General features: G+C 38.5%; 1 protein-coding gene across 8 annotated transcripts in view; it reads left to right on the top strand.

The window, feature by feature from the left end:
* The window catches only part of TBC1D24 (TBC1 domain family member 24), a 31,754-nt gene that overhangs the window by 1,590 nt on the left and 11,058 nt on the right, over window positions 1-19,106 (top strand). Inside the window, exons 2-6 of one of the 8 annotated variants that reach the window (XM_064520666.1) lie at window positions 498-583; window positions 2,755-2,821; window positions 8,109-8,376; window positions 12,683-13,717; window positions 15,879-15,896. In XM_064520666.1, coding sequence (XP_064376736.1) covers window positions 12,759-13,717; window positions 15,879-15,896 — 977 coding nt within the window. In that variant the 5' untranslated portion in view covers window positions 498-583; window positions 2,755-2,821; window positions 8,109-8,376; window positions 12,683-12,758. Of the gene's footprint in view, window positions 1-497; window positions 584-2,754; window positions 2,822-8,108; window positions 8,377-11,014; window positions 11,324-12,682; window positions 13,718-15,878; window positions 15,897-19,106 lie in introns of those variants that run through there. The other 7 variants (XM_064520664.1, XM_064520669.1, XM_064520667.1 and 4 more) reach the window with 7 other exon arrangements.

Below are 19,106 nucleotides of genomic sequence, written 5' to 3'. Positions count from 1 at the left end.
GAGGGCTGCTGATGCTGGAGATGTAGGCTTGGATTCTGACCAGATGATGTATAGCTATGATGAGGGGGGAGAAATAGGTGGTTATAGAACTATGTTATCTTCAAACATTGTGTTTTTGCATCCAGTTCACTTCCTAGAGAGGAAGCTAAAGCATACGAAAGTTTTTCTGAATTACAGGCAATCCCAATAGGATTGTCAAAATATCCATGTCTATGTAGAGCACAGAAATACATGGTTTGTGTCTAGGCCTCCGTATTGCCAAAAAAAGGAATTCCCAGTTGTGAGGGTTTGCTTCTTTGTGCAATAGCTAGCAGTTAGATAGAAATCTGTTGCAAGAGGGTTTGCTTCTTTGTGCAATCACTAGCAGTTAGACAGAAATCTGTTGCAAGAGTTTTCTAAGAGAGTTACTTTTCAGGGACAGCGCTGATAACTTCAGTTCAGGTGTTCGTTGTTGCTTCCAAGCAATACGTGATACTCTTGTCCTTTGTAATTTGCAGAATGGCAGTGGATAGTGTTGCACAATGATCGACTATTTGGAATCTTTGTACTGAATGCCTTTGATACCATTAATATTTGAAAATCGGTAGGTGTTTTTGCTGCTAGAATTCGAACACAGGGGAGAGCAACTTTCTGCTTCTCTTTATGCTGTTAATAATTAAAAAGTTGTCACGTAAATGTTTGTAAAAGCTATCTCTGGACCCTTCCTGCAGATAAGAGTCTCTGCTCTTCCCAATCCTCTTCTCTTATTGCAGCCTTGACTTTTTTCTCCCCTTGGTTGTGTTTGCTCCTTCATTCTTTTGATCTGAAATTTTGAGACGGTCTCCCTCCCTTGTTCACCTTTGTCATTCGGTTTGTAAAGTAAACTGAAAAATGCTACTCCTGCACTGGAATTAATGTACACATGAATTCGAGGTAGACAGACAAGCAAGTAGAGCAAACCAGTGCATGCTGCTCATGTGTCTCACTATCTCCGAAGCCAAGGTTATTGCAGTCTGATAATACTACCATGGCATTTGCTTGAATCATAAGTGTCTTTGCTTCAGTACTGAAGCCACATAGAACTAGGGACCAGCAAATTATTGGCGGCACACCATAAAATTAGTTCTCGCTGTTCTTTTAGCTCTTTAGAATACATTCTGCTCTACCTGCTAGGTTGGAGAGGCCATTAAAACTGCTTGTGTAAGGTTATATGGATGCACACTCAGAAGCAGACAGGCATATTTTAACACTTGAAATAGATAAACTGTGTTAACGATCCAAAAAAAAATAGCTATTTATTCTTCATCTCTATATAGCCTTGAATTGTGACTGAGATCTAAAGAACTAAAATTTCCTTTAAACGTCTGATGTAATTATTTGAATATGCCCTTATTATCAAGTTTAACTGGAATATTCTGGTAGATTTTGCATAGTGGGGTTTTTTTTGTTTTTTTTTTTTTGCGGGGGGGTTGTGATGTTGAGTTTATGTGAGGAATGCTAGTGTTTAGCCCTTTTGTACTTGTCCAGGCAGTCACACGACCTTTCTGATATAAAAATAGGCATAGCTAATTGCACTATATTAATGATTGACTTGCTTGCATTCCATGTGTATTGATGGGAGTAAATGCTCGTGATGTCTAACTGCGGAACCAACTGTTTTAAATTGTCTGTGTGACTAAGTATCTCATCTGTTCTCCTCTTGTTTAAGCTGACGGAATAAACGTTTCGTTATTTTGCTCCAAGGCAGCTACCTAGGCTTTAAAACATGCTGCAGAAGGCCACCTGTTGTTGATACCCACTCAACAAGCTAACAAGAAATTTCATAAACTGTCTGTATATGTATTAATGAGCATATTTATCTGTGCTTAGTGCACATGCAGCTATGTTATGTCAGCAAATAGGTATAACTTCTGTGCAGCTACACCAGTACTGGATTATCTCGTTAAGAGTTTTTCAGGGGAAAAACAGCTTACAGAGGAAAGAACTCATAAGTGCATGCACTTGCTGTAGTGAGCTTATTTCACAGTAAAGTAGAACTTGGTTATCTGCAAATCTGCTAGGCTGAATATCCTTCATTTAAAAAGAAAACCAGCACTCATCGGATTAGTTATTACTTGAAGCTTTTCTCCCTAATAGGGCATGAGACTGCTTTATTGACCCCCAACAGGTTAGCTGATCTAAACCCATACTCCACTGCATATCTCAGAATACAGTTGTTTTTGTTTCGAAACTAGGAATCTAATACCTAAAAAGAGAAGTATTGCAAGCTGCAGAAGCAGTATTCTGAAGTCCTCCACCTATGCAGAAAATACCTCTCTTAGACAGTCCTAGGAAGAGAGATGCTCTCCAGAGATTTCCTGTTCAATGCAGAATTTTGTTGTTTCTATGATTTCATAGACAAAGCACTTTGTAACATTGGGTGAGAACTGTTGAGGAAAAAAAAGCAATAGACTATAGTGAGAACACTGGCTAAAAGCATTTATGACAAAGATGCCATAAGCTGCAATTCTACCTTTGGTTTTAGAGACTGAAATGATTTGTTTATATTGTAAGCAATTTAATAGCATTAATGGTTAATTGACTGTTCTCCTCTATTGTGAGGACATTTGTCCCCTTGTTCTTTACGCTGCAGATGCAAATAGTTGGAAGCCATACAGTGCAGACAGGTCCCTCTTAAAGGTGTGGAGGTATACTGCTCAGCTGATGCTGCCCGCTGCCTTGTTTTTAAGTCTGACTTTTTTTCCCCCTCCCTCCCTTTGTCCCCTCCATCAACAGACCTTGCAGTCTATTGTAACACAAGTGAATAAGTCATAACAAGATCTGTACAAGGACAAGTTCCAAGGTAAGGATTAAAAAAATACTTTGGTCTGATTCTTTTTTGTAATATATCTTCATATATTATATATATGAATTATATTGCCAAAAATATATGTGTGTGTGTATATATGTATATGATATATATATATGTATTATATACAGAAACTACTTGTTTTTCCCTGAAGAAACAAGATTCCTGCAGTCCTGCTGCGCTTCTAGCTTTCACTTTGAATTCACTGGCCAGTGCAGCAGCATTTGGCAGAGGAGCTGGCATGTCAGATATGTTAAGTTCCCTTAGGTTTACTCAAAATCAGCACATGGATAAAGAACACTATCCACCATGCATACTCTTCTTGCATATCATGTTTTCTGGTCCTTTAACTGCCTTAGTGGCTCTCTAATGGGAATAGTCTTTCCAATGTTTTGCCTCAAACTTTGATGTTAAAAACATCAACTATACCTCTGTTATAAATGCCATTTAATTTAAAATCATAATTGAGATAACGCATGACTAGTTTAGGATTCTACATTGTCAGCCTTCTCAGTGTGAAATGTTTTTTCTGTACTTTTTTTAGCCTCAGAGGAGGCTGCCAACAGAAATAGGTATTTTTGATTATGGATTTCTCAGTGAAATACTCTTGGCAGAAAGTTCGTGCATGTTTTATTTACCTTATTGTTCATTGCTGCTCCCTGCCTTTTAGGAGGGCATAATTTTGGAAAGGCTACAGAAATAACTATCAAAATGAAGCAATATCATGCTTGAGATCTCTGAACTGCAGTTGCTGGCATTCTTCCTGAGATTAGACCCTCCTTTAATTGTAAGATGCACTTGGAAGTGCTTGGTGTTGGTGTCTGGGCTGCCTTCTGCATGCAGGATAATTCACCTCTTTTTGTCATTTCAGGAGGGGGATTCTCTATTATTAGGGATACCAGATTATTGAAGCTTTTCAGAGCAATCTTGGGAAAGGGGAGAAAGTCTACAGGGTTTTACTGAGCTGGAAGAAAATAAATTTGTTTATAAAATGGCAGCTTTAATTTTGTCACTTTCATGTGTTCATGTAACTGTAAATCAGTTTTTGTTTTCCAAAGAAAAACCTCTAGACCTTTAGCACTCAGTGCAGACAGTAATAGAATTTCCTACTTCTCCTTTTTCAGCTGCCCACTGCAATTATGGGGACACAAAAATTTACCCTGGAATAAACAAGTTTGTTAGTGATAACTGCTGGTATGAACACAAGGTACCTGCCCACTTGTTTACTACAAAGGCAAGGAATGCACACAGGCAATTTCCATAGACTTGCTAACAGAGTAGGGACTTTTGTGCTAGATTATCCCGGGGTTACTGCTTCATCTGCCCATTATCTAATTTAGGTATCCCGTAAGCACTCTGGCACTGCCAGATTAAGGCTTTCTATATCCATGTATTGCACTAGGAGGTCTTAAAACAAATTAAACATGCCCTATCAATTAAATTAACAGATGAATTAAATTGACTTAAGTCTCTACACTATTTGTACTGCTTTGATTATTTTTAAAAAAAATCACATAACTTTTGATGACATTAGGAATCAGGGGTTTAGCCTGTTTCCTTAACAGACTTTGAATGGCACAGTTCATATTTTGAAACTCTTAGAAGAGAGAATGTACAAGGTTCATCAATGTGGACACCATTTTGAGGCATATGAACATTGTGAAGAATCTGAATTTGGCCATTAGTTTTAAAAAATGGAGTATGTTCATATATATTTGTGTTGACAGTGCAAGTTGAGACTATGATGAGCTAATTTTGCTTGTACATCATCTGAACAATGAAGACTTCCCTGCAGCCTGCAGACAAGGCTCCTAACCCTACGTGGCCAGCCTCGTGAATGCATGGCTAAATTCTGCAAGGAAAAAGATACCATTTTATGGAATAGGAGGATAAAAAAGAAAAGAACCCAGTTACAATATGGTATAGATCATGACTGGCAGATTTTTCAAGTTGTCTGGAGAAAAGTATATGAAACTTTGCAAAAAGGTGTGTTCATCTCCATAGAGCAGATTGAATTTTCCTCTGTCAGCATGATACTAACCGATATGGAGTCAAATGACAGAGACTCTGGTTAGCTATGGAACTTGTTGTATTGCAGTCAGGCTGGCATAGCATTCGTTTGGGGATCTGCAGCCACTGTAGTTTGGGCTGTTGAGAGTTCAAGTAGCTTTTGGCTGCGCAGGTGCATCGCTGAAGACTGGCCCAGAACAGAAACTGAATGCTTCATAGAGAAAATTCCTGGCCACACTGTTCTGATACCCAGTCACAAAAACTATTGAAATGGGATAATCACACACTGCTGAAACTGGTCAGACAGTGGGAGAAGCAGATCTAGGAGGTATGAGTACTTTAAAAAAAAAAAATCAGGATGATGGTTTTCATATGCCAAAAGATCCATAAATGTTGTCATTGTCTGTGAAATGCTTCTTGTCAAGTGTCCCTTTTGATAGCTTAGGCATGACCTTTTGTAGGATCCGAGATGTATCTTCTACTTGTAAGATCCATGTGTGTTGCTACTAATGCTGTCAGCTGCTGTTCTGGACCTAATGAAACTCTAAACAAGCAAGAAATTAAACACAATTATATGAACTTCTGCAGAGACAGTTTGGGTAGGAGGAAGAGAACTAAATCTGTATTCAACATAGACAAATGTAGATATTATGTCTAACGGGAGAACATTTCAAAGTATGGATGTTTAAAGTTGTTTTCCTGTTGTTGAATATTTATTATCAATAAAGACCTAGAGCTTATGGACATCAAATTGACAGTTAACTTTCAATGGAAGAGAACAGAAAAATGACTTGTCTTATTGCTTATGGATTTGCCATCATATGATAGAGCTTCCCACAAGCAGTTACACTATGTGCCTTTAGTTGTATATGAGACTGCACTCGCACATTTGGAAAAGTATAAACTGAGACATTTAGAAAGAGAGAGAGGAAAAAAAATGAAGGCTGAAGATTACATATTCAGTGTTAAATTTCTGGCTGAGCCAGAGTTTACCATTGGAGACTTCTGTGTCTGGTTACTTCAGTTTTCAAAACAAAGGGAAGAAGAGCACAGAGTGAGAGAATATGTCATTCTTACAACTTGCTTGTATTTTCCCTGATTTCTTGTAATGTAGTAAGAAGAATATATTGATTTGACTGTTCTATTTTTAGAAATCTCCCAAAAGAAAATTATGAGTTGTCATTTTGGAGCCTTAAAATTAGCTGAATGGTACTGCTGGCAGTTGTTTTGAATGGAATGAAATATTTGGAGAAGGGATGGAGCAGACCACTTAAGTATTTTCCATTTTTCAGTCTATGCTTAAATATTGTAAACAAAACTTTATAAAATATGAGCTTGTAGTCTCTTATATTTCAAACTTAATAGGAAATCTGAAAAAAGTATTGTTATAACTTCCTAAGCCCAAATTACTTGGCTCATTATAGAATTGGCTGAGTGTAGAATATGAATATCTGCTACTCTTGCATTCTGGTTTTGAAACAGGAAAACGTAGCTTTCCCACTTTCAGTGGTGTTTTTTTCAACAAATTCAGATAAAGAAAATCTTTCTAAACCTTCAAGAAGAAAATGAATTTGCATCTTCAACATTGTGTTTGTGCATGTGTCTGAGCGTAAACTTCCACCCATTCAGTGGCTGAACTCTGTCATCAGACGTGCATTTTGGAATGGCACAGCTTTGGTTCTGAAATTCATTGCTCATCACCACATATGCCTAGCATTAGTAGATAAAGAAATTATGGCAGTGTCCATCTATCTTATTAGCACTTATTGGCAGGATTGCAGGTGTTAATTCCTGTTTCTTGGACAAGAAATTGAATACTTTATGGAAAAAGTATGCTGTTGTGTATTTCTTCACAAGAAGTTTAGTCTTTAAGTCTTGTTATAGCAGCTGTTGGATTTTTTTTTTTTTTAATATAACCTGTAAAATAAATTTGTCACTGAAACACACTTTCCTTTAAAAAGAAAAATGAAATTCTCCCATTTTGATTAGTTATTCCTCCTTTTTGTTATGATACAGGCAGGACAGAAGCTCCTGATCTATAGCTTTGGTAACATTTACTGTTCTGTGTCTTAGTGTTTTTCTCTTCAGCCTTCTTTCTTCCCTTTTATAATAACAATTTCTTTTCCTTTTTTTTTTTCACCACAAATTATTTTCAGGCCTTTATCTTTACTTTTTTTAATTTTTTTTTTAATTTTTTATTTCTGCAGTATCTTTCCATGATTATTGTATCAACACTCATCAAGCCACAGAAGTGCTTGTGTCAGCTCAGGACAGGCAATGGGAAGGAAGGGATGCTGCTTTCTGTTAAAGTGTTTGCAGATATGACGCATACAGGTTCTCCTAAGTATAAGTTACTGGCAGTTATCTAACCACTGAAGAGTTAAATAGCTCATTGTGTTTCTGAACTGTTGACTGTAATTAATTACATGATAGATTTATCACAACTAATTAAAAGACCATATATAAGAAGGCAATAGTACTTTCCTGGGAATAGAAGCACAGGATTCTAAGCAAGTTTTCTATCAGTCCTTCCTATGCAACTACAACATCTCAAGAGAAATCATCTAAATGCTTGAAATGGTTTGCCCTGTATCAGTCTTTATCAGTTACTCGCAGAAATGAGAGGTGAATACTTACTTTGGTTCAATAGGTTTCTAGACTTTGTCCCAAAGGAATGTAGAAAAACTGTGGGAAACAAATAACTAGTCCCCTACTGTTACTGATGAAGTGGCATTAGAGCATTATCCAGGGCTGTGTTCCTGATGCTGGCTTGGAGTCCAGCTCTTGCTGTACACAACGCCCGGGGCAATTTATAAAGCAATCGAACTGCATTTAACCTCATTAAGGCAATCCATCGAACTCTTGTGTACTCTACTGAAAACAATCCTCACTAAAATATGTCAACATCATCGAGATTGCTCTCCTGCACAAGACGAGCTCGTTGCATTCGGCTGGTTGTAGTGCTAAGTGGTGTGCTTAATTTTGGCTCTGACGCAATCTTCCTAAATGAATTGCACCACAGGTAGTAACTGAAGCTGTAAATGTAATAAAGTATGTCCCTGGTTTGTAGCAGGGGAGGGGAGCACTGTGCTGTCGAATGTTATTTCCAGATCTATGTAGCAGAGACGTTAAGGCATGCTGCTATGAATCTGGATTCAGAGAAAACTGCAGGATGTGCTGAAGTACTGAGGAAGAAAAGAGTAACTGTCTATTAGCTGTCTTTTTTTCTGTACTATTATTTTATCTTTACGTTGCTTTGTTTTTCTCTCAGATTCTTCGCTGTATAAGGCAGACATCTCAGACGGGATTCAGTATTCTCCAAGGCTGTGAAATCATCTACTCAGTTTTGGGTTTAATCTTCTTTTATTGGGGTGTGACTAATAGAGAGTAATCTTTGAGGAAGCAGTTCTGATTATCTGCACATGCGCCTTGAGCACAAATGATTACGGCCAGGTTATAAAGGTGGACTTGAGCTTTTTCTCTTGCTACATCACTACTCGCCCGTGTAAACAACAAAAGATACGCTGCAGCTCTGAGAGGTTAGTAATAGTCTTCATTTGTAGGGCAGGAAAAGAAAACATTTGCTTTCTGTTAACACACTATAAAAATGAGTACCGAAAGGTCAGCGCTCAGTGTCTACCTGTATTTCTACAGTACATAGCAAATAGGTGAATGGAAGATATTTGAAGAGCAGTCCTTCTTAAAACTACTGTCCCTGGTTAAGATGAAAAATGTTAACTTCAAAATTCAGGTTTCTTGTTATGTAGCAGGTATATTGAATGTAAGTTAAGTATCTTAATAAGCTTTTAACCTGTTGTCAAACTTTCAGAAGGTAGTTGCAAGGATACTTGAATAGGGAACAAGTTTATCATGACTAACTGTATTTTGGGGCTTTAGGGGACTGTTTTATGTTTATGAAAAGGCATGTCAAATCATGTAATCTTCTCAGGCTTTAATCAAAATTGGAATCTATTTTGGAAACATTTATAATGTAATTATTTCACTACTGTGGATGTGTGTGCTCTGGATTTAAAAGAAATGATTGTACTCTGAAATAGTTGTAATCCAGATGTTTCAGTTTGATAATTCCTGCAGTTTGGAAAGCAAAAACTGATTGTCTGAATGAACTGTAAGAAAAATTGATTTTTTTCTGTGATTGATATGTCAAAAGGCAAATTTCAAAACTTACTAGTTTCTTTACTAAAAATTACTGAAATTATTCCTAACCTTGTTAATTTTAGTAAAATCATAACTTTATTTTCTTCAGTGAAGCTAAGTTATGATTCAAATCTTTTTTTTCCTCTCTCTCTCTCATACCAATGTATTTTTGGATGCTTTCAAGTTTTTTTCTTCATAAGCAGCATCTGACTTCTGCTTGTCATACTTTGCTTCACTGCTGTGTGTTTTGCACAGATTCAGCACAGTTCTCAGACATCTTCTGAAAGTAGCCCAGATGACAATGGAAAGAACTAAAGAGACTGGAATGGAAAATGTGGCCAGACTAGCAAGCTAAATATTTCCTAAACTCTTTTAGTTGCGGACTTGAAAACATGCCAGTGTCAGTTGCCATGGTCGTTGCCCGGTTTTGAATTTTAGTAATTATTTGCTTGCTTCATAGTTCAAATTTAACCTTGAAAAATCTGATTCTGATTCTGAAAAATCTGAGTCCCATTCTGCAGCCATTGTTGGTATATTTTCAACATATATTTTGTAGTTCTAATTCTCACTTTTTTTTTTAATGTCGCACTTAATGGAGCTTCCAGCTTTTGGTTCTAGACTAATAGAGCTAACAATTTCAGATTTCTTTGGCAGTTGCTAAGAAGAAGGTTTGTTCTGCTGGTTCTGTTCTTTTGTTCTGTGTTTATTTGTAATGTTTTGTAGAAGTCAGTCCCTGATTGGAAAGGATAATGACTGTTTCCCCTTAAAGAAGGTATATATACAACTTTTAGTCTTTGTCACTGCTGTGAGCTTTTTGTTTGTTTGTTTGTTTTTGTTTTTAACTTTTACAATCCCATTATAGTTGTGTCCTCACAGGTACTTGAAAGCATTCCAATGCTATATAATTCATATACTGATGCATCCTGTTATCCCCAGGTCCGGTTAGAGGTTACTTGCCACAGTATGGTGTAAAATCCTCCAAAGTTACTTCAGCAGGAGGGAAGGAGACTTGTTGCAATGAGGAGGTAGAAATGGGTCTCAGTGCCTCTCCTGAACCATATCTTTGTGCAAAGCTTGTTCTGAAATGTGGGGTTTTTTTGGTTTTTTGGGTCTTCTTCTCTTCTGGCTGTGTTTTGTCATCTTCTTTATATGGGAAAGCTGGGTAGTCCAGACGAGGGTGGGAGTTCAGACAGACATGCACCCTTACGCAGCCATCCATCTCTGTCTTTACTTCGTAGCTGGCATGCCAACCTCCAGTCCCTCCAAACATAGCAATCAGTACTGCCTACTTGCACCCCTACGATAAGAGATGGGTGGGAGACAGCCCCTCACCAGCTAGCTGTTTGCTGCTGAACCTGAGAAAGCCTCTGTTGCCCTTCATCTCCTGTCCCCATCAGCTCAAAGTAGATGTTACTCTTTACGTAATTGCCAGAAGAGAAATAACTTCTATGGAAGGATGGGTGGAGGAAGCTGAGGAAGTGGCAGTAGAAGGAGATGTAGGCGAGCTGGGATTTTCCTGAAGTTTCTTAAGCTGCTCTCCTCTGGCAAGTAAATACTCCCAGTTTGAGAGCTGCTGGCTTAGAGTAGCTGTTTGGCCCCATATCAGCAGTTATGCATCATTACCCTGAAGCACACGAATTCTGTGGGTTTTGCACTACGTTTAAGAGCTGGTCATGCTCTGGCAACCTTGGCAATGCCCCTTTCTTTGCTGGCATCTGTTTGTGTAGCATCTAGAGCTTTGAATAGCATAAGCAGCCAGACCCACCTGCACACCTAGTAGATTTTCCAAGCCATGGTGTATATAAGACTGTAAGCTCTAATCCAGAATTCTTGCAGTCTGATTTCCTTCCCCTAGCCACTGACTTTGGTAGACTGGCTGAGGAACATAGACTTATCTAATTCATTTGTTTCTAGAATGGGCAGTAACTTACAGGGGGAAAGATAACTGATGTAACCTCTAATTATGCCTCTGATTCTGAATGAAAGTTAAAATTACAAAATTAGAAAGCAAAGAGTATGGAGGAGAGAGAAGAAAGTTTACAGGACAAAAAGACAGCCAAGGCATAACTCCAAACATCTTACAACTTGCTTCATGTGGTGGAGATTTTACTTAACCTTCTCTAACATAAATATAAACAGCTTCCAATGGATGGTGGCAGACGGGGGAAGCTGTTGCAGAGTGGAGACTCCAGCAATGCAGAACAGTAATAGCCTCTTTGCTGAAGTGACCACGGACCGAATGCTTCATCTTTCTGTGCTCTGGTCACTACAAAGACAACCCAAAAGGCATCTTTTTAATACAAAAATGTGAACTATTTGGAAGGGAAGGTCTGTCTTTAAGCCTTTGCTGAAAGGCACCTCTGTGTTGCTGCCAAGCTTTTAAAAGAAGAGTTAAATTTTAAAATTTTAGCATGTGGTTCCAAATTACCCAGATTAATATTTAGCCAGCATCTAAAACTATCTGGATTAAATGTATTGTTGCCCAAGCTAATGCTAAGTGTATGTTTATGAATTTCTGCCTATGTGAGGCAAAATGTTTGTTTCATTTTCCCAGTAGCAGAGTAGGGAGAAAGAGTTGTCTGCCTTGACGGTGTAGCTACCTTATGAGTTTCAAAAGATGCTGAAGCACCGCTTGTAAAAAATACCATACTTGTAAGTGTCCCCGCTCCGTGCATCACCTGATCTGCTGATACAGTGACAACTGAAGCTTTTTGGCAACACTTCAGTAATTGTTTCTGTTACTGTAACCTTCATATATAACATTTTAATTGTGCAAAACAGCTCGATGGGACTGCTGCATGTGATGGGGACAGTTTACCTTTGCAGAGTCTGCAGCATCAATAGCCATGTGCTCCTAGCTTTAACCCAGCCCTGAGGATACACTGATAGAGGTTGCAGCACTGGGCAAACTGGTTGTTTGTCCCCTTCTAGTTTTGCACTGACTTGATTAAAACGAATAGTATGGGTACCAGTATTGCAGTCATGCTGTGTCAGCTAGGACACAGATGTACTTCTACACTGCATTCAGCTGATAAATTGTATAAACGTGTCATCTGAGGAATTAAGAGGCTAGGACCTGGTCCTTCCGCTCTTGTTGCTGCTGCAGTGGACTGCATTTCTGAAAGTCTTCTAACGTTGATGAGAGCAGGCCCTCTAGAGGGTGAACTGGTCATGGAAGTGCATGCAAGCTCAGAACTGCAAGTACAGTGCAGTATGTGAGAGAATTAGGAAGCAGTTTCATAAGGCTGTGTTAAGCTGATCCGATCCTGTACTGCCATCAGAACGGGTGGCTCTGCCTTGCAGTCCTCTTTGTGCTGGCACTAGCACTGACCTGTACATCTTACTGATCCAGCAGAAAGGAAAAATTCTACCAGATCAGCAAACTAATCTCTGTCACTGCGTGGCCACGTGAAGGAAATTTACTTCATGTTGAGGTGTCCACAGTATCTGCATCTGGGCTGGCCATTGATAAACTACTTCAGTATGAGTTATTGACAAGTATGTAATGAAAATAAAGTTTGTGGGTTTGTTTTTGTCTGTTTTTAAAGGCATGCCTCTAGCTTTTTTTTGCTTTAGAAAACAGTCTTGACGGTGCAGGAACAAGCTGAATGTATGTGTTTGTAAAGTAAATAGGAAATTAGCTGTTATTCAAATCTCTATTTATTTATTTTCCTTTCCCTCTTGCAGGAGAAGCTGTGAGTCATTTAATGACCGGATAAGGTCTCCATTCTCATGATTTTTCTCATATGCTTTTCCTGGAGCCATGGATGAATACAACCGCTTTGTGGATTGGGAGAAAATGGATGTTACTGCCCAGACCCAAGACCCAAAGGAGCTAACCAGCACCGAATTCCAGGAACTGAAACAGCTGGCCCGGCAGGGCTACTGGGCCAAGAACCACTCTTTGAGAGCCAAAGTGTACCACAAACTAATTAACGATATTCCATGCCGCACAGTGACTCCAGATGCAAATGTGTACCGGGACATTGTTGTGAAGATCACTGGAAAACGCAACAGTGGCTCCCTTCCACTGCCAGAGTTTGTGGATAACAGCCTGGTTCCCACTTACTGCTTGAATGCAGAAGGCATTGGGGCAGTCAGGAAGATAATACTGTGCATTGCAAATCAGTTCCCAGACATATCATTTTGTCCAGCGCTGCCCTCTGTGACAGCTTTGCTCCTCCACTACAGCAAAGATGAGGCAGAGTGCTTTGAAAAGGTTTGTCGCATCCTGGCTTGCAATGATCCGTCGAAGCGACTCATTGATCAGACATTCTTAGCTTTTGAATCCTCCTGCATGACCTTTGGTGACTTAGTCAACAAGTACTGTCAGGCAGCACATAAGCTGATGGTGGCAGTGTCGGAGGATGTGCTGGAGGTATACTCTGACTGGCAACGCTGGCTCTTTGGAGAACTGCCCATGATATATATTGCTCGGGTCTTCGATGTGTTTCTGGTGGAGGGCTACAAGGTTCTCTATCGTGTTGCACTGGCTCTTCTGAAATTCTTTCACAAAGTCAGAGCTGGGCAGCCCATGGAGTCTGACAGCATACAGCAGGATATTCGATCCTTTGTGAGGGACATTGCCCAGTCAGTGCCTCCAGAGAGGCTTTTGGAAAAAGCTTTTGCTATCCGGCTTTTCTCACGGAAGGAGATCCAGCTCCTACAGATGGCAAATGAGAAGGCTTTACAGCAGAAGGGCATCACAGTCAAACAGAAAAGGTAGGGCTCTCCCAAATGCTACAGGTAGTCTCTTTAAGTGATCTCCAAGAAAACAAGATCAGGAGTTGTGATGAGTGCTCATCATCGTTGTGATGAGTGCTCAGTCAATTCGGGGTGGTTGGTGGGGAAAGGGAAGACTTCTACTGGTGCATGATGGTATCTCCTCTGATTCTTTTGCTCTTGGACTTGATTAGAAAAAGTCAGCAGCCCCAAAATTAAATGTTGCTGGGATTGTAGCTAGAAGTATAACTTAAGTGTTATGACACAAGATAAATGAAGCAGTATCTCATAGCTTGCTTAGTGATGAATTGTAACTACCTATTACAGGTACCTGTTCATTGCAAGAATTGTATCACAAAAGTGTCTTTCACAAGCTGTTTTTAAGCTTGAAGGCATTTTAGCAAAACTGGAAAAACACTACAACTTGGAAGAATAATACCTAAAGAAATGTGAAATTTAATTCTTAAATATGAGACTACTTGTATAAAAATTCAATTTCATGCTGTCCAATATTGTAAATTTAGCAGTTTCTTTACTGTAAGTGGGCAAACACTGTCTTGGAGTGTGGACATAACTCAGGAGCTATTTTAGTAGAGTAAGGAAGAAATAAGCAAATTTTATTTACAGATTACTGTTGAAAGTTGTTTGACTGAAAGCCTTCCAGAAATCACTGATATAATAATTACAGACAGGAGCTGGTTTATCTTGTGACGGACAGATACATGTACTATTATAAATAATGATTTTGGAAGAACCATGAAAGAGAAGAGTGGGGATGTTGAGGGATGCTGATCCAAAAGATGATTGCATACTCATGATTTCTTTTCAGATGAGGGAAAGAAAAGCCAACCATGAAACTAGTAAGTGACATTCTGCTCTAGTGTGGTAGTAAAATACATAATACATAATAGTAGAAAGTTGGCCAAGAGACTCCTCCATGTATATAGAAAAGGCAGCAATGTGTTAATCTGAAGATAAGTATCTTGCAAAGTCCAAATGTACATGCAGTTAAATACCGGAATTGTAGTCACAACATTTTATTTCTTTTGAGGTCTTCTGTGGCAACAGAAAGCTTCTCCTAAATATTTTTGAAATCATTTTTGAATGTTCAGAAGTTTTGCTTGCTGTCCTGGCCTCTGAAAGTAGGATAACTTCTAGAAGTCTGCTGGGGTCAGTGAGTGTGATATCTGGAACCTGGTAATCTCAAGGGACACTTTTTTCTCCAAATTTGTAAAAATCAAAAGGCACTGGCCAATAATGCGTTAGGACCTCACAGCCTCCAGCTGTTTATTTTTGGAATCACAGTTTAGTTCATGATATGCTTGTATTTTACCCTGCTTTTTGGTCTTAAATATTTCAAGGCCTTGAGCCACTGGAATATCATGCTAGATAGACTCCAGACCATTGTATTCAGGACACAGAACAAGAAGTTTCAATTCTCACAATCTAGGTATAACGTCTTTGCTTCCTGTCTTGAAGCTCAGAAGAGCTGTAGCATCCTTTCGGAGTATGTTCTTCAGCAACAGAATGAGGATTGAAAAAAGCAGAAGCTGCTGCTGCATTGAAATGTTATAGAGGTATTTTTTTGCTCAGAACAGCAGTGGTGCCTTCAAAGCAAAATGTAGTAAATTTATACCCAAATAATGCTGATAGATACTGCCACACCAGGCAGAGTTACTAATGAATAGCTTTTAATGTCTCTTGGCTACTTTTGTAAACATGCTAAATCTTCTAATAATCCCCTGGCAAGACACAGCTGTGAACTCGGCTGTGTTTGGATCTTGATGTAGGCAACAGTGAGTACCCCAGAAGTGAGCTTTCTCTAACGCTCAACAGAAAGTGAGTTCCATTGTCCATGTGTTTTTGGCCTGTGGGAAAAGATGAATAATTCCCCAGATACCTCTGACCAGGTAGCAAAAAAGGAAAAAATAAATGTTTAAAAGAGGGAATATTTTAATCTGTGTCTCTCCTTAATTTTTTTTCCCCCTCCCCTCTTTCTTGGTAATTCAAATCAAACCTTACTCTGTTTCTCTCCAGGCTCCTCTCATTCACTTTGTCACGGATGTAGGAAAGCACTGATCTTTTCGTGTCTTTTTTGTCTTTCTCCTTATACGTTCTCCTTCTGTCAATTCCATACCCACTGCACCCCTCCTGTTTGCAGTGTTGCATCTCCTAAAAGGTAGGTTAAAACACTTGAATCTTTGCACTTTGCTCATTTTCTTTTCTGTCTTTGCTTGGCTGGTTATTTTTTCCAAGGCTGTCATTATTTCTAACGCTGGGGCAACAGAAGTGGGACAGCAATTGTAGCATCCAGTTGCTGTTTAACTCTCTCTCAAATGCATTCTTGCAAAGTTAGTTCAAAGCACCTGCAAAGCTGTAAGATAAGGATTCATGGATGGGCCCAGCTAGGCAGCACAGCACATTCATAGAAGAATATAGGCCTGTCTTTTACAGAATGGAAAAGGTGAATGTTAGTGAGAGGATTTAAGTCATCTGTACACTGGAGGGGGAAAAAAAAGCATTTTTTTTTTGGAAGTAAGTAACATGTAAAGTTCTCAGAACTATTAGGTGTTGGCCCCCATCCAGACCTGGTATGTGCTGTTGCAATGGATGTAACAAACACGTGCTTTTTTTTTTTCTTGTGCACACTTTTTGCAGTTATTTGAAAAGATGTTGGACTGAACCCAATTTGGCACACTTCTAAAAATGACTTGCCTCTATCTATACAGGATTGCACTTATATTTATGTCGGTAGGGTTATTTAAGAGGAAAGAGGACAGACTTTTTTTCTTCTATGAAGCAAAGGTCAGAGTTACTCAGCTATACAGCATTAATGGTTAATGAAGTCATTCATCAAGTTGTGGTCTGAAAAGCAAATCTTAAGGAACAAAAATCAGTGGACTGTGATACTTGATAAGCAGAGAACCTAGAAAGAAGAAGAAACTGGCCTGTGTTTATTATCGCAGATGTGTGAACCTAAATTCCAATGCCTTTGAGATCATCTTCTGGCTTTGTTGCGGGTGCCCTGAGTTAACTTTAGTGAGATGCACACTAACCATTGTACTAATTTAAATCAAAATTTGAATTAATTTTCTCATGTTTTAATGTGCAAAAGAACTTCTGAAGGAGCAACTTATCAAAATATGTTTCATATTGTATTCAGTATGCTGAGGATTTTACCTCCAGTAAATTATCTGTCTGTTAATTCCAGCCAGTCAAATCTTCAAAGTCCATGTATTACTTTACCCTTATTACAAGATTCTGAAAGTAGCAGAAAGCATTGAATTTTAAGTAGCATGCAGTTTGGGTTTGAGGGGACTGATGTAGATACAGGATGTCTCTTGACACTGGTGTTAGCACAAAATCAGGTTTCAGGCTTAAACACCTACAGCTGTGATTTATGACCAAGAAACAACACATGACTTCTACTGTACATTTATGTCCTAATTCAAACTATAATGGATTTTAAAGCTCATGCAGAGCCTGTAAGAATTGATCCAAAACAAAGGTAAGCAAAAAGAAGTAATTCAGAGATTCATATCTTGAAGTGTGATATTTGTTAATTGTCTTTGTATTACATACAAAGCACATACGCTGTGACAGCTGATACCGTATGTCAAAGTTGGCTATATCATCAGGACTTTTTAGGTCTCCTAAGCACTTTGTATTAATGATAAATGTGTAAATTAATGTGTAAAAACAATATTCCTACTAAAATAGCCAATAAGATGTTGTTAAATATTTAAATTGTGCTACTTTCTAATACAGTAACAAAGATTTCCCTTCAGCATAAAAACAATTGAACGTGTGTTTTCAACATCAGCAAAGAATAGAAAATGCAGATCCTGGTAAGCTAACACAAAGGATTAAGAAAATCCTAATGGAGGAGAAAAGGGTTAATTAAATTTATTCAATTCTAGTGACAGTTTTGCTCAGTGGACACTAAGGCAGTGGTAATCCAAATTCAGTAGTCTCTCAAACTGCTGATTTTTATGACGTGACCCTGAAAGACTTCTGGTGGTGTTGAAGGCTAACCTTCATTTCCAGCAACCAAAACCTCTTTTACTTAATTTTTGTGCTGTTCATTACCACTTATTTACTACTTTACTGACTGAAAGTCAGCTGCCCTGCTGAAGTAGATGGCTTTCAATATCCTAAAAGAAATAAAGCCAAAATTGAGAGGATGAGTATAAGTTAGTTACTTGCAACTCTAATTGCAAATTCCTGAAAACAGCAAAAACTTTGGGGGTTTTTTTGGTTTTTTTTTTGTTTGTTTTTTTTTGTAAGAAACAGAGTTTGGATTTGAGGGGACTGATGTAGGTGCTGGGTGGCTGTTGACACTGGTTTCAGCACAGGCTCACATTTCAGTCTTAAACACCTACAGCTGTGATTTATGACTGGAAATAGCAGGTCATTTTATTTCAAATCCTCCAGTCAAGCTACAGTCTAGGTTTTACTGACAGAATTATGACATTAAATATAAAATGATTCACAATAATTTTCAAGAGACGAGAATTTCATGCCTTGAATAGTTTTCTTTTTAAATGGCCAATATGAGGCTAAGTGTTTTTTAGTAAACCACAAAGATCTGTTTGTAAAGGTGATAATCTACTATCCTGTAAAGGTTGTAGAAAGGCCCAGGATGCTAAAAGTGAAGTTTTAACAGGAATGCTGCTGAAACACGGGGTTAGAGTAAGGTTTCATTAGGAAAGAGTCCTTAGCACAGCAGTGTTTGGTACACAGCCAGGAAGAGGAACAGAGACAAAAGAAAGGTACACTGAAGTTGAGAGCCTTTGGGGAGGAAGTACTTAATTTTAGTACTTAAATAAATCTACATAAGTGTGAAAAAAGTACTGACATAACATCCAAATGATGAGCCTGAGACTTGTTTCTTTAAGGTTAGCAAATATGTTTAAAGCTATTTTAATAATATTTGTTACTAACTTTTAGCTTATCTATCCTTTTTTTTCCTTCAGAAATCCACTGTAATAAACTAGTTGAAAGACTTGGAAATGTTTTTAGTTCCTCGAATGTGAGACAAATCTAATTTCTAGTGAACTAAAACCAAGGATTTGTTTCGCAGCTCTGTTCCATAGTGCTAGCAGTCTTTAGCTGCAGACCAGGTAAGATAGGAAGGGCTGAGCCCTCGAGTCAGATTCCAAAGATGGGGGTTCAGGTCTTGCCTCAGACTTTTTCAGACCAGTTGATCTCTCCTGTGCCTCAGTTTCCTGTTTAAAATAGCGTCAGTAGTGTCCTAGTCACAGTGACACCGTAAGTTTTAAAACCCGTTAATAGTTGTAGCCTGCTCAAATGTTACATGTCCATGTAGGTTCCTTGCTCAGTAAAGAATTCAGGGCAGCAATGCAAGTAGTGATTTTGTTCATATCAC

This window comes from Dromaius novaehollandiae, chromosome 14 (genome assembly GCF_036370855.1).
Source record: "Dromaius novaehollandiae isolate bDroNov1 chromosome 14, bDroNov1.hap1, whole genome shotgun sequence".
NCBI classification, from domain to species: Eukaryota; Metazoa; Chordata; class Aves; order Casuariiformes; family Dromaiidae; genus Dromaius; species Dromaius novaehollandiae.
Note: the sequence above shows the minus strand (reverse complement) of the source record. Positions and strands in the feature narration are given on the sequence as shown.